The sequence below is a fragment of the Rana temporaria genome, chromosome 9, assembly GCF_905171775.1.
Source record: "Rana temporaria chromosome 9, aRanTem1.1, whole genome shotgun sequence".
In the NCBI taxonomy this organism is placed as follows: domain Eukaryota; kingdom Metazoa; phylum Chordata; class Amphibia; order Anura; family Ranidae; genus Rana; species Rana temporaria.
The window spans coordinates 41,399,019-41,416,699 of record NC_053497.1 but is presented as its reverse complement, the minus strand read 5'-3'; the positions used below and the strand labels follow the sequence as shown (position 1 = coordinate 41,416,699).

General features: G+C 45.0%; 1 protein-coding gene across 1 annotated transcript in view; it reads right to left on the bottom strand.

Moving 5' to 3' along the window:
* Positions 1-16,490, bottom strand: part of LOC120913388 (gap junction delta-2 protein-like) — a 79,497-nt gene extending 63,007 nt beyond the window's left edge. The window contains exon 1 of the mRNA XM_040323271.1: positions 15,629-16,490. Within this exon, the coding sequence (XP_040179205.1) occupies positions 15,629-15,699 (71 nt within the window). The 5' untranslated portion in view covers positions 15,700-16,490. The remainder of the gene's footprint in view (positions 1-15,628) is intronic.
* Between the last annotated feature and the right edge of the window lie 1,191 nt (positions 16,491-17,681).

Here is a 17,681-nt window from a genome sequence, read left to right as displayed (position 1 = left end):
TAGATTGTAGACATGTGCATTTGTTTACGTCCGAATGCATTTTCGTCCAAATTTCTGGTATTTTCGTTATCATTTTAACAAACGATAACGAAAGCGCAGAATCTGAAAACCGAAAGATCCGACATAAACAAATGCTTTATTTTCGTTTTCGTTGCGACAACAGTTCGATATATATAGGAGATTCGACATGACGCTGACAATAACAATCTTTGTCTATCGAACCTGTGGTCTATTGTGCCTAACCTTAACTCTATTAGTCCGAGATTATTCTACATAGAGAGGAAAGATTCGATATAGAGAGAAAAGATTCGACATAGAAAGAAAAGATTCAACATTATAGAGAGAAAAGATTTGACATAGAGAGAAAAGATTTGACATTATAGAGGGAAAAGATTTGATATAGAAAGAAAAGATTGAACATTATAGAGAGAAAAGATTCGACATATAAAGAAAAGATTCAACATTATAGAGAGAAAAGATTCGACATGACATATAAAGAAAAGATTCAACATTATAGAGAGAAAAGATTCGACATAGAGAGAAAAGATTCGACATAGAGAGAAAAGATCGCTGCTGGAATTGGATGGGGAAGTAAAATAAAAATAATGATGATGATGAAGGTTATTGGCTGATTGTAACCAAAGAGGAGGAGCAGTAAAATAGCTGGAAGTTTGCACTTGGAGAAACGAATGTGAAAGTTGGACAATTCAACATGAACGGCGAAGAATCTGTCATTGAAGGCTTATGGTGTCTGTCGAAAGTTCTAAAAAGATTCGACAAGCAGCTAAACTGTACAACGCCGCAATCGTACATTTCCGGTCAAATGCTCAGCCCATAGGCTATAGAAAGATTGTAATGTTGGTTGACTAGCAATAATAATTAATAAATATAATTATTACCAGTCATACAACATTAGAATTCTACTATAGCTAGCTTGTAGGCGGAACATTCAACGGGGAATGTACGATTGCGGCGTCGAACAGTTTAGCCGCTCCGTCGAATCTTCTTTGAACATTCGACAGACACCATAAGCCTTTAAAGACAGATTCTACTTTAATTAATTCTGATTTTCGAACTAATGCAATTTTTAACAAGGAACAAAATAAATAAAAACGAATTTCGGGAGTAACTAAATAAATGTATTTTTCGGACGAAAAAGAAATTCCGAAACTAAATATTTCAGTAGATTGTACTAGTAGATTGTAAGCTCTAACGAGCAATGCCCTCTTATTCCTCCTGTATTGAATTGTATTGTAACTGTACTGTTTGCCCTGACGTTGTAAAGCGCTGCACAAACTGTTGGCGCTATATAAATCCTGTATTATAATAATGATATATGTAGTCACACAGCTGCCTCTGGAATAAAATAAACATAATATCGAATAAATAGAGTATTATTTACTGAGTGATCCTTCAAAGCTTACAGGGTAGTTTAATTAGGGAATGCCCTCCCTTGGCATTTTGCTGCCTTATGCATCATATATAAATGATGGTAGTTTCATCTGTCATTCTTAGATGCTTTATTTTGGCAGGATAGCCCTGAATATAAGCCTTCAACTAGAACAGTGGTTCTTAACCTGGGGGTTGGGACCCCCTCGGGGTCAAATGACAATTTGCCAGGGGTCACTGAATCCTGGGCTGTTCCTGAAGCCCGCTGCACTCTCAGCCTTTTTTCGCAGCCATCCAGCAGGGCTGTCCCTGGAGCCTGTGGCCGCCTAGCTGGGCTGCTTCTGGAGCCCTTGCCCGCCCATTCAGTTCACAGCATGGCTGTGGGGCATAGACTGGAGGTCAGCTGACTGGTGAGAAATGTGAAGTGGGAGGGGCTGGAGGAGACCCTATCTCCTGATTTCAGCATAGGTGTCACTGCTGCGAGACACCACAGATCTGGAGACACAGTGAGTAACACTACCTGTGATTAGAGTTGCCATTTAAAGTCCCCACTACAGTTCTCAGATCAGCAGATTATCTTGATCAAGAGCATCTAAGCTGGCTGATCAGAACTCCCCGCCAGCACTGCCAGCACTCCTAAAATGTACCAGAAGGGGTTTTAATAATGTACAAGTGTAAGGGACTTAGGGAGCCCTAAATGTCCGTGGGCTAGGGGCGTAAATTACTTGTCTGGCCTTAGGTGCTAACAAACCATGCTATGAAAATTCTACTGTTAGGGGTCCCCACAACTTGGGAAATTTTATCAAGGGGTCACGGCACTAGAGGGGTTGAGAACCACTGAACTAGAAGAAATGGTCTTGTCAAGAGAAGGCCAACTGAGGGTAGAAACTTATGGCGTGGGTTTAAAAATCTCTATATTAAAAGAAAAGCTGTTATGAAATACAGTAGACGGGTTATTACTGAATCCTCCTGGAAATGCTATTTGTCTGGCTGTCATATAAATCCCCTGGATTCAGTACCGAGTCACCGGAGACCCCTTTTATCAAAGAGGACAACCTTGATAAAGAGGGCCTGTTTTTATTCTGGCAATTCTTTTTTTTTTTTCTGGTTGTTTATAATTTCCCTACATAATATGGAAGCCCATTTTATGTTCTGTGTGATATGTATATATTGAGTATATGACCAAATTTGTTAAAGCTCAAGCTGGTTAAGATTAAGCCTGAATTGAATTTTGCATCTGGATTGTCTGAATGATAAACAACCTACAGGTACTCTTTGAGTGGACTATTACAGCTCCATTTCTATATCACCAAAAGGTCACCATTTCTAGACCTCTAGTCAGTTGCCAGTCTGTATTCAAAAGGCAGTAACACGCCAAATTATTCCATATACTGAGAAAAGATGTGGGAAGCTCAAACTGCAAGTTACATGAGCCATGAAGTACCCATCACCCACTACTGCAATTAATTCGGCCTATTTAATACTACACTGGTCACATGACAGTGAAGGGTGGCTACGATCTTTCGCCAATAACTCAGGATCATACAATGCTGTATTATATGACATGAATTGCATATGGTCTTGCAGTGGTGCACAATTAATTGCAGATGCTTGCAGTTACATGCCATCCTTTTAAGATCACTATGGCAGTGAAAGGTCGTAATCTAGTACCCAAACCTTTGTTTTTTGGATCTCCGTCAGGAATATTTTCTTTTTCTTTTTAATTTTTTTTTTTTTGATCCATATAATGAACAATGAAAGTAAAAAAAGGTAGGCATTATGGAATGTTGACTGCCAACCTTGGAATGCCAGAAACAGAGAAAAGACAAGAAAGGAAAAGCTAATGAGAAGAAAGGGGCAAGACAAGGGAGGGGAGAGCGAGTGGCATGGCGGGCCAAGCTGCATGTCGTGGCCCAGCTTAAAGCAGCAATTAAAACGGCAATTAAACGGACCAAGAAAAGGCCAGTAGGCCAACCCTGAGGGGTCAGGCTGTGGAGCACGATGCTTATTAGAGTCAGTTGGAGTGATTTAAATGCTTGTGTCTCTAAAAAGAGAACCTAGGTGATCCACAGAAAAACATATTTACCTTGTCTGTCCAGAAAATAGACTGTAAAGCCTCGTACACACGGTACGGAAATCAGAAAGGGATTGTCATTTGACAGGCTGTTGTCTGAAATTCTTACCGTTAGTACGCTTCTTAAGACAATTGTTTTCCAATATTTGGCAAACAAATGTTGGATGACAGGCTAGTAATTTTTTTGCGACCAATGGCTGCACGTTTGATTTTCAGATGGTCAGTACACACATCCATCACACAAAAGTCGAAAGTACAAACACGCATGTGCGGAATCAAGGAACGACTGGGAAGAGTTCGGTCTTGTAAACTACCGTTCGGAATCTAGAATTAACATTCGTGATGCGGCAATTGATGAAATGTCAAAATTCTCATCTTTAATGGTATAATAATGAAGCTGCTTTGCATGTAGTTATGCCAAACGTATTTTAAAAGGCATTTGTTTTGTACGATCTGAAAATCGCGAATCAACATTCACCAAACTTTTACTTACACGAAATTAGCAGAAGGGGCCCAAAGGGTGGTGCTTGAGAAATTAACTTCCTCTTTATACACTCATATTGCCAAGTACATACGATCGGACATTCCGACAACAAAACTCAAACTTGTCTTGCATACACACTGTCACACAAATGTTGTCGGAAATTCCGAATGCCAAGAACGCGGTCACGTACAACACGTACAACGGCACTATTGGAAGTTCAATACCAGTTCAATACCAGTCGTGTTAGTAGAAGTTTGGTGAGAGACGTTTCGCGCTTTTCAGCCTCGTGCTTTTCAGTCTGTTACAGCGTGACAAATGTGCTATCTCCATTACGAACGCTAGTTTTACCAGACCGAGCACTTCCATCTGGTACTTGATTCAGAGCATGCGTGGAATTTTGTGCGTCAGAATTGTCCACACACGATCGGAATTTACGAGAACGGATTTTGTTGTCGGAAAATTTGAGAACCAGCTCTCAAATTTTTGTTGTCGGAAATTCCGACACAAAATGGCCGATGGAGCCTATACACGGTCCGAATTTCCGACAACAAGCCCATCGAACATTTGTTGTCGGAAATTCCGAGCGTGTGTACGCGGCAATAGTACGTCACTAGGTTCGTGTTTGTCAAACGACAATTTGCGTACCGTTAGTATGCAAAACAAGATCCTGGCACACGCCCTTTTTACAAAAAATCAGAAGCTTGGTCGTCCAACAATCATACCGTGTGTAAGAGGCTTTTGGTTCTCCATCCTTATCAGGAGGCAAGGTTCAACAACCCAATCTTTGACACGAGGTACAGTCGTGGCCCTTCAGTTCCTAGGCACCCTGTCAGGATTTTATTGATGTCTGTGACAGTCACAGGAACAGCAAGTGATCAGTAATCTAATATTTTACAGGTGTCAGTGGAACAGGAGGTGAAAATAAATTTTGCCATGGGACACATTTTCCAGTGACAGCTGTATTTTACCTCAAGCCCTGTAGTTTCTTTGGAACAAAAAGAGAAAGCTCTCCACTGGGAAACAGAAATAAAACTGCAATAAAAGAGACCAGACAGGAAAAAAAAGGAGAGAATAAGAAGTGACAAGCCTAACGATCAACATATGTAAATAGATCTACAATGGACCAAGGGGATAGCTGGACCTTCACATATTGGGCCCATGGATTCCAAGTCTTTTCAAATCCTTATGCCGCGTACACACGATCGGACATTCTGACAACAAAACTGTGCATTTTTTTTCTGACGGATTGTTCGTTCAAACTGGTCTTGCATACACACAGTCACACAAATGTTGTCGGAAATTCCAAACGTCAAGAACGCGGTCACGTACAACACTATGACGAGCCGAGAAAAATTAAGTTCAATGATTCCGAGTATAATATCCTTAATTGCCCGTCTTACCTCTCCCCAATATATTTGGATCTTGGGGCAGTCTTTATGACCTTGCTTTGTGCACTGGTACACATCATTTGGTGGAGGGGGATTATGGTGTGGGGTTGTTTTTCAGGGGTTGGGCTTGGTCCCTTAGTTCCAGTGAAGGGAAACTCTTAGGCCCCGTACACACGGTTGGACAAAACCGTTGAGAATGGACTGAGGTTCAGTTTAATCGGTCCAAACCGACCGTGTGTATAGCCCATCGGTCTGTTTTTCTTCGGTCCAAAATAATAAAACATGCTTCAAAACTGAACCGATGAACCGCTGCCCGATCGGTCCAAACCGATGGTTAGTACAGAAAGCATCGGTTCAAAACCCGCGCATGCTCAGAATCAAGTCGACGCATGCTTGGAAGCATTGAACTTAGTTTTATTCAGCACGTTGTGTGTTTGACATCACCGCGTTCTGACCCGATCGGTTTTTGGAACGATGGTGTGTACGCACATCAGACCATCAGGCCACTTCAGCGGTGAACCGATGAAAACGGTCCGTCGGACCATTCTCATCAGTTTGGTCCGACCGTGTGTACAAGGCCTAAAGGTGTCAGCATTCCAAGACATTTTGGACAATTTCATGCTCCCAACTTTGTAGGAACAGTTTGGTGATGGACCCTTCCTGTTCCAACATGACTGCACACCAGTGCACTAAGCAAGGTCCATAATGGATAAGCAAATTTGGGGTGGAGGAACCTGACTGGCCTGTAGAGAGTCCTGACCTCAACCTGATAGAACACCTTTGGGAGGAATTAGGGTAGAGACTGCAAGCCATGGTCAATATAAAGGAACAATCGCATGAGTACTACTGACTACCTTATTGCAGGAACAACTCATTATTTCTTCTTTTATGTGGGTAACACTAGTCAGAGAAGCTGCTCATTGACATTACACACAGTACCAGCTTAAATCTGCTTACCTAGCACAAAACAATAGTTACACAGTAGGTGAGGTTGAAAAAAGACACAAGTCCATCAAGCCAACCTATGTGTGTGATTTTATGTCAGTATTACATTGTATATCCCCGTATGTTGTGGTCATTCAGGTGCTTATCTAACAGTTTCTTGAAATTATCAATGCTCCCGCTGAAACCACTGCCTGTGGAAGAGAATTCCGCATTGTTACCACTTTTACAGTAAAGATCCCTCTACGCAGTTTAAGGTTAAACCACTCTTCTAATTAGTGAATGGCTGCTTGTCTTTTTTAATTCCCTTTCGTGGAAACGTTTTATCCCTATTGTAGGGTCACCAGTACGGTATTTGTACATTAAAATCATATGTCCTCTTAAGCGTCTCTTCTTCAGAGAGAATAAGTTCAGTGCTCGTAACCTTTCCTCATAACTAACATCCTCCAGACCCTTTATTAGCTTTGTTGCTCTTCTCTGGACTCTCTCCAGTTCCAGCACATCCTTCCTGAGGACTGGTGCCCAGAACTGAACTGGACAGCATACTCCAGGTGCGGCCGGACCAGAGTCTTGTAGAGCTGGAGAATTATCGTTTTATCTCTGGAGTTTATTCCCTTTTCTAAGGCATGCCAATATTCTGTTTGCTTTGTTAGCAGCAGCTTGGCATTGCATGCCATTGCTGAGCCTATCATCTACTAGGACCCCCAGGTACTTTTCCATTCTAGATTCCCCCCAGAGGTTCTACAACATTAATTTGGTCAGATCTTCTTGCAAGGTTTCCACATCCTGCGGATAAATTATTGCCCTGCTTAGCTTAGTATCGTCTGCAAATACTGAGATTGAACTGTTTATCCCATTCTTCAGGTCGTTTATGAATAAATTAAATAGGAATGGTCCCAGCACAGAACCCTGGGGGATCCCCTCTCCACACCGGACCATTCCAAGCATGGGCGTCCGCTCCCTAGGGCAAGGGGGGTAGTTTGCCCCCTGGAATCGCCAGGGAGAGCCAGGAGCAGGGCCGAACTGGCCCTAGGGTTGCTTTAAGCGGCGACTACAGCGCTCCCCTCCTTTTGTCCTCCGTCGCTCGTATCGTATGTCATGGAGCTGGGTCCGGCTCGTCTGATAGTCTTCTAGTGTTCCGCCTATCACACGAGCCGAACTAGGGGGGTGTGACCTTGCACACAGACCCAGCTCCGTGACATACGATATGAGCGCCAAAGGACAGAGGGAGAGGAGCGCCGTTTTATATCATTTACCAGGCCTGTGCTTTGTTTGTTCCAACATCTGTTGCCACAGGTAACACTAGACTATTTTCTGATGTGTTTTTAGCAAGTCTGGAAACGCAGAGCAAACACAACACAGAGTTGTAGCCTACGGCATAGTTTCAAGTTGTCCCTTATTTAGAGTGCCTGTCCCTCTTCTGGAATCAAATCCATTTGTCCCTCATTCCAAAAGGTTCCTCTTTTAGACCTGAGATAAATATACTGTCAATATAGTGTAGTGTTTCAGTCAAGGGAAAGGGGTGTTGTGTAATGTAAAGGGGTCCAGAGGTGCAGGGTGCTGTGTAATGTAAAGGGGTCCAGTGATGCAGGGTGCTGTGTAATGTAAAGGGGGCCAGTGATGCAGGGTGCTGTGTAATGTAAAGGGGTCCAGAGGTGCAGTTGAGGAGAGGGGGTACACAGTAGTGACAAAGAGATATTGAAAGATGAAGGGGGCACAGTGGGGTGTTTTTACATTTTAACGTGGGGGGGCGCTTTTAACCCCCGCTAGCTGTCGAAGAAAGGGTAAAATGCGACTGTGTATCGCCCCTGCCGAACCGCGCCCCCCCCCCTGAAAAAATATCTGAAGCGGGGAGGAGCTGAGAGAGCCGCCGAGGGGCCCCAGAACAGGAGGATCGGGGCCACTCTGTGCAAAACTCAGGAAAGATGTGCTGGAACTGGAGAGAGTCCAGAGAAGGGCAACAAAACTGATTAAGGGACTGGAGGACATTAGTTATGAGGAAAGGTTTCAAGCATTGAACTTATTCTCTCTGGAGAAGAGACGCTTCAGAGGGGATATGATTTAAATTTACAAATACCATACTGGTGACCCCACAATAGGGATAAAACTTTTCAGCGAAAGGGAATTTAATAAGGCACAGTGGCGTAGCTAGGGTTGTCAGCGCCCGGGGCAAGGTAAGTAATTTGCGCCCCCCTAATCCGCGGACTTTTCGCACGCCACGAGTCCATTCCCTTACTACAATAGTACTGACCTGCCCGATTCCTATACTGACCACTACACACTGACTACTAGACTACCCACTAAGCTACCTTATTCCTATACTAACCACTACACAATACACTACCCAGTGACCGCTACACAATACACTACACAGTGACCAAATACACTACACAGTGACCGCTACACAATACACTACACAGTGACCGCTACACAATACACTACACAGTGAACGCTACACTACCCAGTGACCGCTACACAATACACTACCCAGTGACCGCTACACAATACACTACCCAGTGACCGCTACACAATACACTACACAGTGACCAAATACACTACACAGTGACCGCTACACAATACACTACACAGTGACCGCTACACAATACACTACACAGTGACCGCTACACAATACACTACACAGTGACCGCTACACAATACACTACACAGTGACCGCTACACAATACACTACACAGTGACCAAATACACTACACAGTGACCGCTACACAATACACACAGACACTACAGCATTGGTGCATTTTACATTAGGAGGCATTGGTGGACTACAAGGCCCAGCTGCTGGGCCTTGTAGGCCACCAATGCCTCCTACAGTAAAATGCTGGGCCTTGTAGTCCACCAAAGCCTCCTAATGTAAAATGCTGGGCCTTGTAGTCCACCAAAGCCTCCTAAAGTAAAATGCTGGGCCCCAGCATTTTACTATAGGAGGCACTGGTGGACTACAAGGCCCAGCATTTTACTTTAGGATGGCATTGGTGGACTACAAGGCCCAGCATTTTACAATAGGAGGCATTGGTGTACTACAAGGCCCAGCAGCTGGGCCTTGTAGGCCACCAATGCGTCCTAAAGTAACATGCTGGGCACATAGACTTTCCGGGTGCTCCCTCCCTAGTCTCCCCAGACCCCCCCCCCCCCGGCCAGCAGAAAAAATCACGAGGGAGACGAGTCTCTCTCACCTGTTTTTTTTTTTCTTCCTACTCTGCGCCGCTGGTCACACTGCACGCCCGGCACCCATGATGTTATCCATTCCGTGGAGGCTGAGGAGGAGGCGGAGACAGCGAGTGTACACAGTTCGCGTCGTAGACCAGCCCCGCTCGTCGCATCGTAGACCAGGCCAGCCCCGCTCGCCGCACTTGACTCAATCACGGGGTGCCAGGGGCCGGCCTGAGTCTAAACATGGCACCGGAGCACGGCGTCGGCCGGACTCGGAACTTTCGGACGGACGGCGACACGTACTGGCGCGGGATTTCGCCCCCTTCAGCTCAGCGCCCGGGGCAGACGCACCGGCTGCCCCCCCGGTAGTTACGCCAGTGATAAGGCACACAGCTATTCACTAAAATTTGAAAAAAGGCTGTTTAACCTTAAACTGCTTAGTGGGTTATTTACTGTAAGAGCGATGTAAGGATGTGGAATTCCCTTCCACAGGCGGTAGTTTCAGTGGGGAGCATCGATAATTTCAAAAAACTATTAATTAAGCACATGAACGACCACAACATACAGGGATATACAATTTAATTCTGGCATATAATCACACACATTGGTTGGACTTGATGGACTTGTGTCTTTTTTCAACCTTGCCTACTGTGTAACTATGTAATCTATCCCATCAGGACCCGAGACACTGATCCCCCCGCTGGGAAAAGACAATGGGGTAGATTCACGTAGAATGGCGTTTGTTTGTGCTGGCGTAACGTATCCTATTTACGTTACGCCTCCGCAACTTTTACAGGCAAGTGCCGTATTCTTAAAAGAAAGTTGCGGCGGCGGCGTAGCGTAAATAGGCCGGCGTAAGCCCGCCTAATTTAAATGGTGAAGAGGTGGGCGTGTGTTATGTAAATCAACCCTGACCCGACGTGATTGACGTTTTTCACGAACGGCGCATGCGCCGTCCGTGGAATTTCCCAGTGTGCATTGCTCCAAAGTACGCCGCAAGGACGTATTGGTTTAGACGTGAACGTAAATGACGTCCAGCCCCATTCACAGACGACTTACGCAAACTACGTAAATTTTTAAAATTTCGTCGCGGGAACAACGGCCATACTTAACATTGGTACGCCGCATATAGCAGGGGTAACTTTATGCTGGGAAAAGCCTAACGTAAACGGCGTAACTGTACTGTGCCGGGCGTACGTTTGTGAATTCGCGTATCTAGCTGATTTACATATTCTAGGCGTAAATCAGCGTACACGCCCCTAGCAGCCAGCGTAAATATGCAGTTAAGATCCGACGGCGTAAGAGACTTACGCCGGTCGGTCTAATAGAAATCTATGCGTAACTGATTCTATGAATCAGGCGCATAGATACGACCGGCCAGACTCAGAGATACGACGGCGTATCTGGAGATACGCCGTCGTATCTCCTTTCTGAATCTGGCCCAATGTCTCTGCAAGAGGGATTCCCGCATCAACGCTATCTATGTTGAGGGGGGAATTTAGCAAAATGTATTTCCTGCAACCCGAGGTTGCAGGAAGGAAATTTGCTGCATGTTTGGCTGGCCTTACACTTCTGGCTGGAGTAAATTATTATTATTATTATTATTATTATTATTATAGTACAGTATTTATATAGCGACAACCATTTGTGCAGCGCTTTACTAAACAAGAGGGTTAGAGGACATAGTGGCTTGCTTGTTTTACAGTACAACTATTCAGTAAACACCTTGCATTCTTTTTGCAGTATGCAAAGCGTTGTGTGACTGGTAGAGGGAAATCCTTACATTCATCCGCGTCTCCTCCAATCAGAGAACACCTTGAATTCTGTGAAAAGAAGGCAAGGCGTTTAATGAATGGACAAGCTGCTGAGCAAGCTGCCCGCTATCAGAGCTGTATCACAGCCAGAAGCGTAAGTCTCAGCGCCAACGTCTGGTGCTTACTATACTGTATAGGATAATGTTGAAGTCTACACATATGGCACACAAGTCATTAGTGCTCATTTATTTTTACAGTGCACATGTCCAAATATTGTTGCTGGCTGGAGTTCAGCTGTAACTTCCTTAACCCTTTTCTGCCTGGGCCTGGTGGCCCTTTAGCTGGATCTTTATGCTCAGGGGGGCAGGAAGGATCGCCGGTCACATGACCACTGTGATTGGCTGTCATGGTGGTCATATGATCAGGAGCCAGTACCACCAGCTCCCGATCATTACCACCCCCCCCTAACCACTAGTGTGGACAAGCCCTAGGGGTGCTGGTGTGTGCTGGAGGGTCTAATGATGATGGCTGATGGAAAATCTATTGTTTCTGGAGGGGATCTATTTTTTTCAGAGGGTGGGGTGTCTATTTTTGCTGCGGAGGTCTTCTGTTTTCTTGTGGGGGATCTATTGTTGCTAGGGATGGGTATTATGTTGCTGGGGTGTCAATCGTTGATAAGAAGGATGTACTGTTGAGGGAGGGGTCTATTGTTCATGGCTGCTGGAGGGGATTTATTTTTTCAGAGGCTGTGGGGTCTATTTTTGCTGGGGAGGTCTTCTGTTTTCTTGTGGGGGAGCTATTGTTGCTGGGGATGGGTATTATGCTGCTGGGGTGTCAATCGTTGATAGGAAAGATGTACTGTTGGGGGGGGGGGGGTCTATTGTTCATGGCTGCTGGAGGGTCTATAGTTGCTGGAGGGGATCTATTTTTTCAGAGGCTGTGGGGTCTATTTTTGCTGGGGAGGTCTTCTGTTTTCTTGTGGGGGATCTATTGTTGCTGGGGATGGGTAATATGTTGCTGGGTCATCAATTGTTGATAGGAGGGATGTACTGTTGAGGGAGGGGTCTATTGTTCCTGGCTCCTGGAGGGTCTATTGTTGCTGGAGGGGATCTGTTTTTTCAGAGGCTGTAGGGACTATTTTTTCTGGGGAGGTCTTCTGTTTTCTTGTGGGAGATATATTGATGCTGGGGATGGGTAATATGTTGCTGGGGTGTCAATCGTTGATAGGAAAGATGTACTGTTGAGGGGGGGGTCTATTGTTCATGGCTGCTGGAGGGTCTTTAGTTGCTGGAGGGGATCTATTTTTTCAGAGGCTGTGGGGTCTATTTATGCTGGGGAGGTCTTCTGTTTTCTTGTGGGGGATCTATTGTTGCTGGGGATGGGTAATATGTTGCTGGGTCATCAATTGTTGATAGAAGGGATGTACTGTTGAAGGGGGGGGGGGTCTATTGTTCCTGGCTGCTGGAGGGTCTATTGTTGCTGGAGGGGATCTATTTTTGCAGGGGGATATATTTTTGCTGGTGAAAATTATTGTTGCTAGTAGGGGATCTCTTGTTACATTGCTGGGGGTGGGGGGGGGGGGGTATGGGTTTACTGTTGAGGAAGTGGTCTAATGTTGCTAGCTACTGGAGATGCTGTCTGCTTGGAGTATGTTGTTGCAGGGGTGTATCTATTGTCACTGTGTGTGTGTGTGTGTGTGTGTGTGGGGGGGGGGGGGGGTTCCATTGTTGCTAGATTTATTTGACTCTTGTAATCATTAACAAATTCCCTACAAAATAATATTTGGTTCTGTATCCTCTAAAAGGGGTGGTAAGGTGAGGTGGGTAGGGGGTGGAAGCAAGGAACGGTGCTCGAAGGTGGGTAGGGTGGCGGAGACAAGGGGTGACTCGGAAGGGGAGGAGTTCCTGCACCTATCTTTGAGGAAAAAAAAGCCCTGGCTTTACCAGAGATAGAAATAAATATAATGCACCTAAAATGGAGTTCTCTTTGCAGATCTCAGCATCACAATAACAGCATTGTAAACATCAGTTGAAACCTAACGTGGCAGAACAATACTGTACATATTCTCCTTGAGCAGCATTGTATCTGAATGGATGGTTAACCAAGCCCTGTAAACAAGAGTGTAATGACGGTCCTACTATTGTTTACGTGGGTGATGTAGGACGTATTACTTAATGGAAGGGACCCAAATGTAAAAGAATGGAAGGGACACACCCCCCCCCCCCAAAAAAAATGGAAGGGACCCAGAAAAAAAAATGGAAGGGACCCAAAAAAATAAATAAATGGAATGGACACAAATAAAAAAAGAGAATGTAATATATATATATATATATAAAAATGATCATTGTAATAATCAGACCCCCTCCATTAGGAAAACTCTTGCATTTGGACCCTTGCGCTTTTATTATCATTTAACAAGGACCCCAATTGTAAGTCTCATGGGACTATTTGATATGGCAGGGCTAAGTGAAGGTATTTAGGTTTACTGTAGTCAGATCAGTAAAAAGATTCTGATTGGTTGTTATAGGATTGCATTTCCTTATAGGTTTTATATTATGTTATAGGATTGCATTTCCTTATAGGTTTTATATTATGTTATAGGATTGCACACCCTGCATTGCCTTATTAAATTAGAGCATAAATGTGTAACAACCAGCAAAACATGCAGCGACAGCAGTAATATTACGCTATTCATTATTCATCATACAGATATGAGATCAGAGTTGTAAGAGACACTGCTTAGCACAGAACTGGTCCAGCCACCCAGCCACCTATTAAACATGAAAGGACCAAACGAAGCACCATCAAATCTATACAGAGCTGGCATACTCATAACAGATTCCTCCCCCCATTCCTTGTAAAACATCTATCCAAAAAAATAAAAAAAAATAATAATAAGCCAGGGTTACGAGCAACTATAATGTGCAAAGCGGAGTAACCCACATCGACCAATCAGAATTCAGTTTCCAGCAGTCATATTAATAAAAGATGACTGGTTGCCATGGGTTACCGCACATATTATTTATTAAATTAACTTCATACTGAGAAACACTATTAAAGGCAGATTCTGGGCGGAAAAGAGTACATTAAATTTTTTTGTAAAAAAAATTAAAAAAAAATAAAAAAACAACACAGAGACTACACAGGGTTACCAAACAGCCATGAAAATGGCAAATAGAGTGTGACATTTCAGGCGGGGAGATAGAGAAGACTGCGGGGAACGAGTGATCTTTAAGAGATGGAAATGAACGTGTGTACATGAATATACAGTGTGGCGTCCATACATCACTCGATGACAGATTTACACGGTTATGCTAGAGCTTATACGTTACCCTAGCAACACACAAGACATATAGTAAATAGTGGGAACGATGGTGGACACACCTAGTACATTCACAGAGAGACTGGCGTTCTGTGAATGCTCGCTTCAAACAGCTGTCGTTTCGCCATGTGCCAATTTATCCCTGCAAGCACCTGTCGGTGGGTGCATTGGGATGTGGGTTATGATGCAGGCATGGCGCGGGGCTCTGATTCCCAGGGCAACCCCGACCGATGAATTATTTGAGCTGCTTTAACCCTAAAATGCACTGCTGATATGACAAAAAAAATATTCTATAATTTCGCCAGGTGATGTGTTAGACATGTATATGAGATCATGAAATCCAGGCATTTAACCTTGTATTATACATATAAGCATACCAGTTACCACACCCACTCCTCAATCTACCTGTCGGTGAGAATATCTGCAGTGCTTCAGTCTAATTTGAAATACGGTAGGCCCCCTGGAGGGGAGAAGTAGGCCATGTTGCCCACTGCGGTGGCATGGGGTCGTATTGCTCAGTAGGGTAGCACAGAGCCATATGGTACGGTACAGCAGAAGTGGGCCAAAAGCTCGATAAGGGGTCATGTGGGCAGGGGCGGACTGACAACTCATGGGGCCCCCGGGCAATAGGAGATTATGGGGCCACCGGGCAATAGGAGATTATGGGGCCCCACAGTATACACACACACATACAGTATACATACACAGTATAGACACACAATATACACACACAGTATACATACACACAGAGCACACATACACACACTGAAAAGGTACTAGAGAGGTGGGGCAGCTATAATCTTAGGATTTTTTTTAAAACACAGATTTTTACATACTGTCCCTGGTTTTACTGAGGCTGTAAACTCTGATGGGGCCCCCCCTAGTGGCATGGGGCCCTCGGGCAGCGCCCGAGTGCCTAAATGGTCAGTCCGCCCCTGCATGTGGGTAATACGGGTCGTGTTTCTCTGTAGGGTATTGCTGCAAGGTGTGAGCGAGGCAGTATGCATTGTGCAAGTGTTGTCTGAAAAATACAGTCTCCATCCATGCCGATGATCCCATGGACCCCAGCCCTCCCCTCCCCCCCCCAATGGTGTACCAGTCTCTTACCTCCCTATCATGGTGGAGTGCTGCTGTACCGCAGCCTCCAGCAGGCGCTCCAGGATAGTCCACTCGCCCATCACGTCTGCCTCTTGCCCCGCCGTGCTCAGCTCGGATACCGGAGAGGAACGAGCTGGCTCCTCTCTCCAAATCACCTTTTCCCAACAACTGATCTTCGCGTGTCGATTTTTTTTTTTTTTTTTTTTTTACCGATCGCTCCTTGGCAGCATCATCAGCCGGGGGGGACGGGGAGAGCCAAAACTCCCCTGCTCCTCCTCCACTCTGGCCCCAAAGTCCTGTCCTCAGCTCACCCCAAATCTTTGATATGGGGCAGGTAGCATTTCCTTGACCACTAGTCACCCTGCCCCAGGAGATGGCTGCAGGCGCTGTGCTACACAGACCAGTGCACACCCCTTAGTTCAAATGATTGCTCTAAGCCTAAAATCAATAGCTATCCTGCACTAATAAATTAAAAGGATCCCTGGGCGAAGCAGCTGGCGAGCACCTCTTCTGTTTCTTATAAGATAAAAAAAAAAAAGGCTGCCTTGACTGGTTAGAGAAACCCCTTTGCCTTCTACATGGGAGCGCAATCTGCACTGCTGCTTAATGTTTCTGCATCTCCACCTTCCCCAGCCAGGTCGCTGTCCAGTGCTGAAACAGCTGCTGCTCCAGATTAGTATTCTTGCTGCCAGTGATTAGCATCAGTTCCAGGTTATCTCCTCTCCCTCCCTGCCATCTCCTCTGCTTCTGATACCTTCCAGCCGCCTGCTCCCCATTCATTCCCTGAGACTACCTGCTGGCTCCCCTCCTCTCCTTGTGTCATAGCATCCTTCTAGCTGCTACCTTCTTCTATGCCATCCCCCTGCTTCTCTCTTTGTCTCCCCCCCCTCGCTCCTTACTGATCCCTCCCTTCTCCTATTCCTCCAAAGCCTGATGTCTCTCTGTCACTTTCCCCTCTACGCTCTCTCTCTCTCTCCATCGCTCTCTCCGTCTCCTACATGCCGCCGTCTCATTTAATCCGGATAAATGACTCTGTCTCTATTGGATGGGAGGAGATTTTCAGCCATATTATAAGCTGATTTCATCCTGCATCCTTCCCCTGTATCTGCAATGGCCTGTGTGTAGGAATGTAGTCAAGTGATTGATTGTGGCTGTCTCCAATAACCAGGGGATGCTGGGTGCCTCTGATCGTCATTCATTCAATAGGGCAAAGGGCACTGTGCAAATTGTGGTAACCCATAGCAACTATTGAGGAGTCATCATCCCCTGATATGACCCCAGGAGATTTAATTGGTTAATATAGGTTACTGTATTTCATGCATTACCATCGCCCTTTGTGTTGCTTTACCAAAAAAGCCCATTACGTGTCTCTGTGTTGTCTCAGCCTGGCCTTCTGCATTATGTCATCTCGCCTTTTTTTAGTCACAATATAGATTTTACAATTCCTTTGTTCTGCTCTGTTTCTTTATTAGCCCACCCATTTATTTGCATCACATTCATCATTTGATCCTCATCTCCCAATGATTCGTTCTCCGCATTTATCAATCTGTGAGCACATTTGCACCCAATAGCATTCTTAAAGGACCAGTATAACCACCGTGCCTGTATGCAGAAAGTTAATAATAACAGAAATATGTTAAAGTTCTTACTGTATGCCAGTGCAGGATTTTAGATTTTAGAACAAAACATAATGGGGATGGATTTTCTAAAACTGGAGAGTGTGAAATCGGGTGCAGCTCTGCATAGAAACCAATCAGCTTCCAGTTTATTTTTTCAAAGCGTAATCGAACAAGCTAAAGTTAGAAGATGATTGGCTACCATGCACCAGATTTTGCACTCTCCAGTTTTAGAAAATCAACCCCATTATGTTTTAAGAGTTCAGGTTGCCTTTTTAGGCTATAAAAGGCTCTAGACCAGTGGTTCTCAACCTGGGGGTCGGGACCCCCTTGTGGGTCAAATGATGATTTGCCAGGGGTCACCAAAGCCTGGGCTGTTCCTGAAGCCTGCGGTCGCCCACTCAGCCTCTTCACAGCCGCCCATTTAGTTCATGGCATAGCTGGGG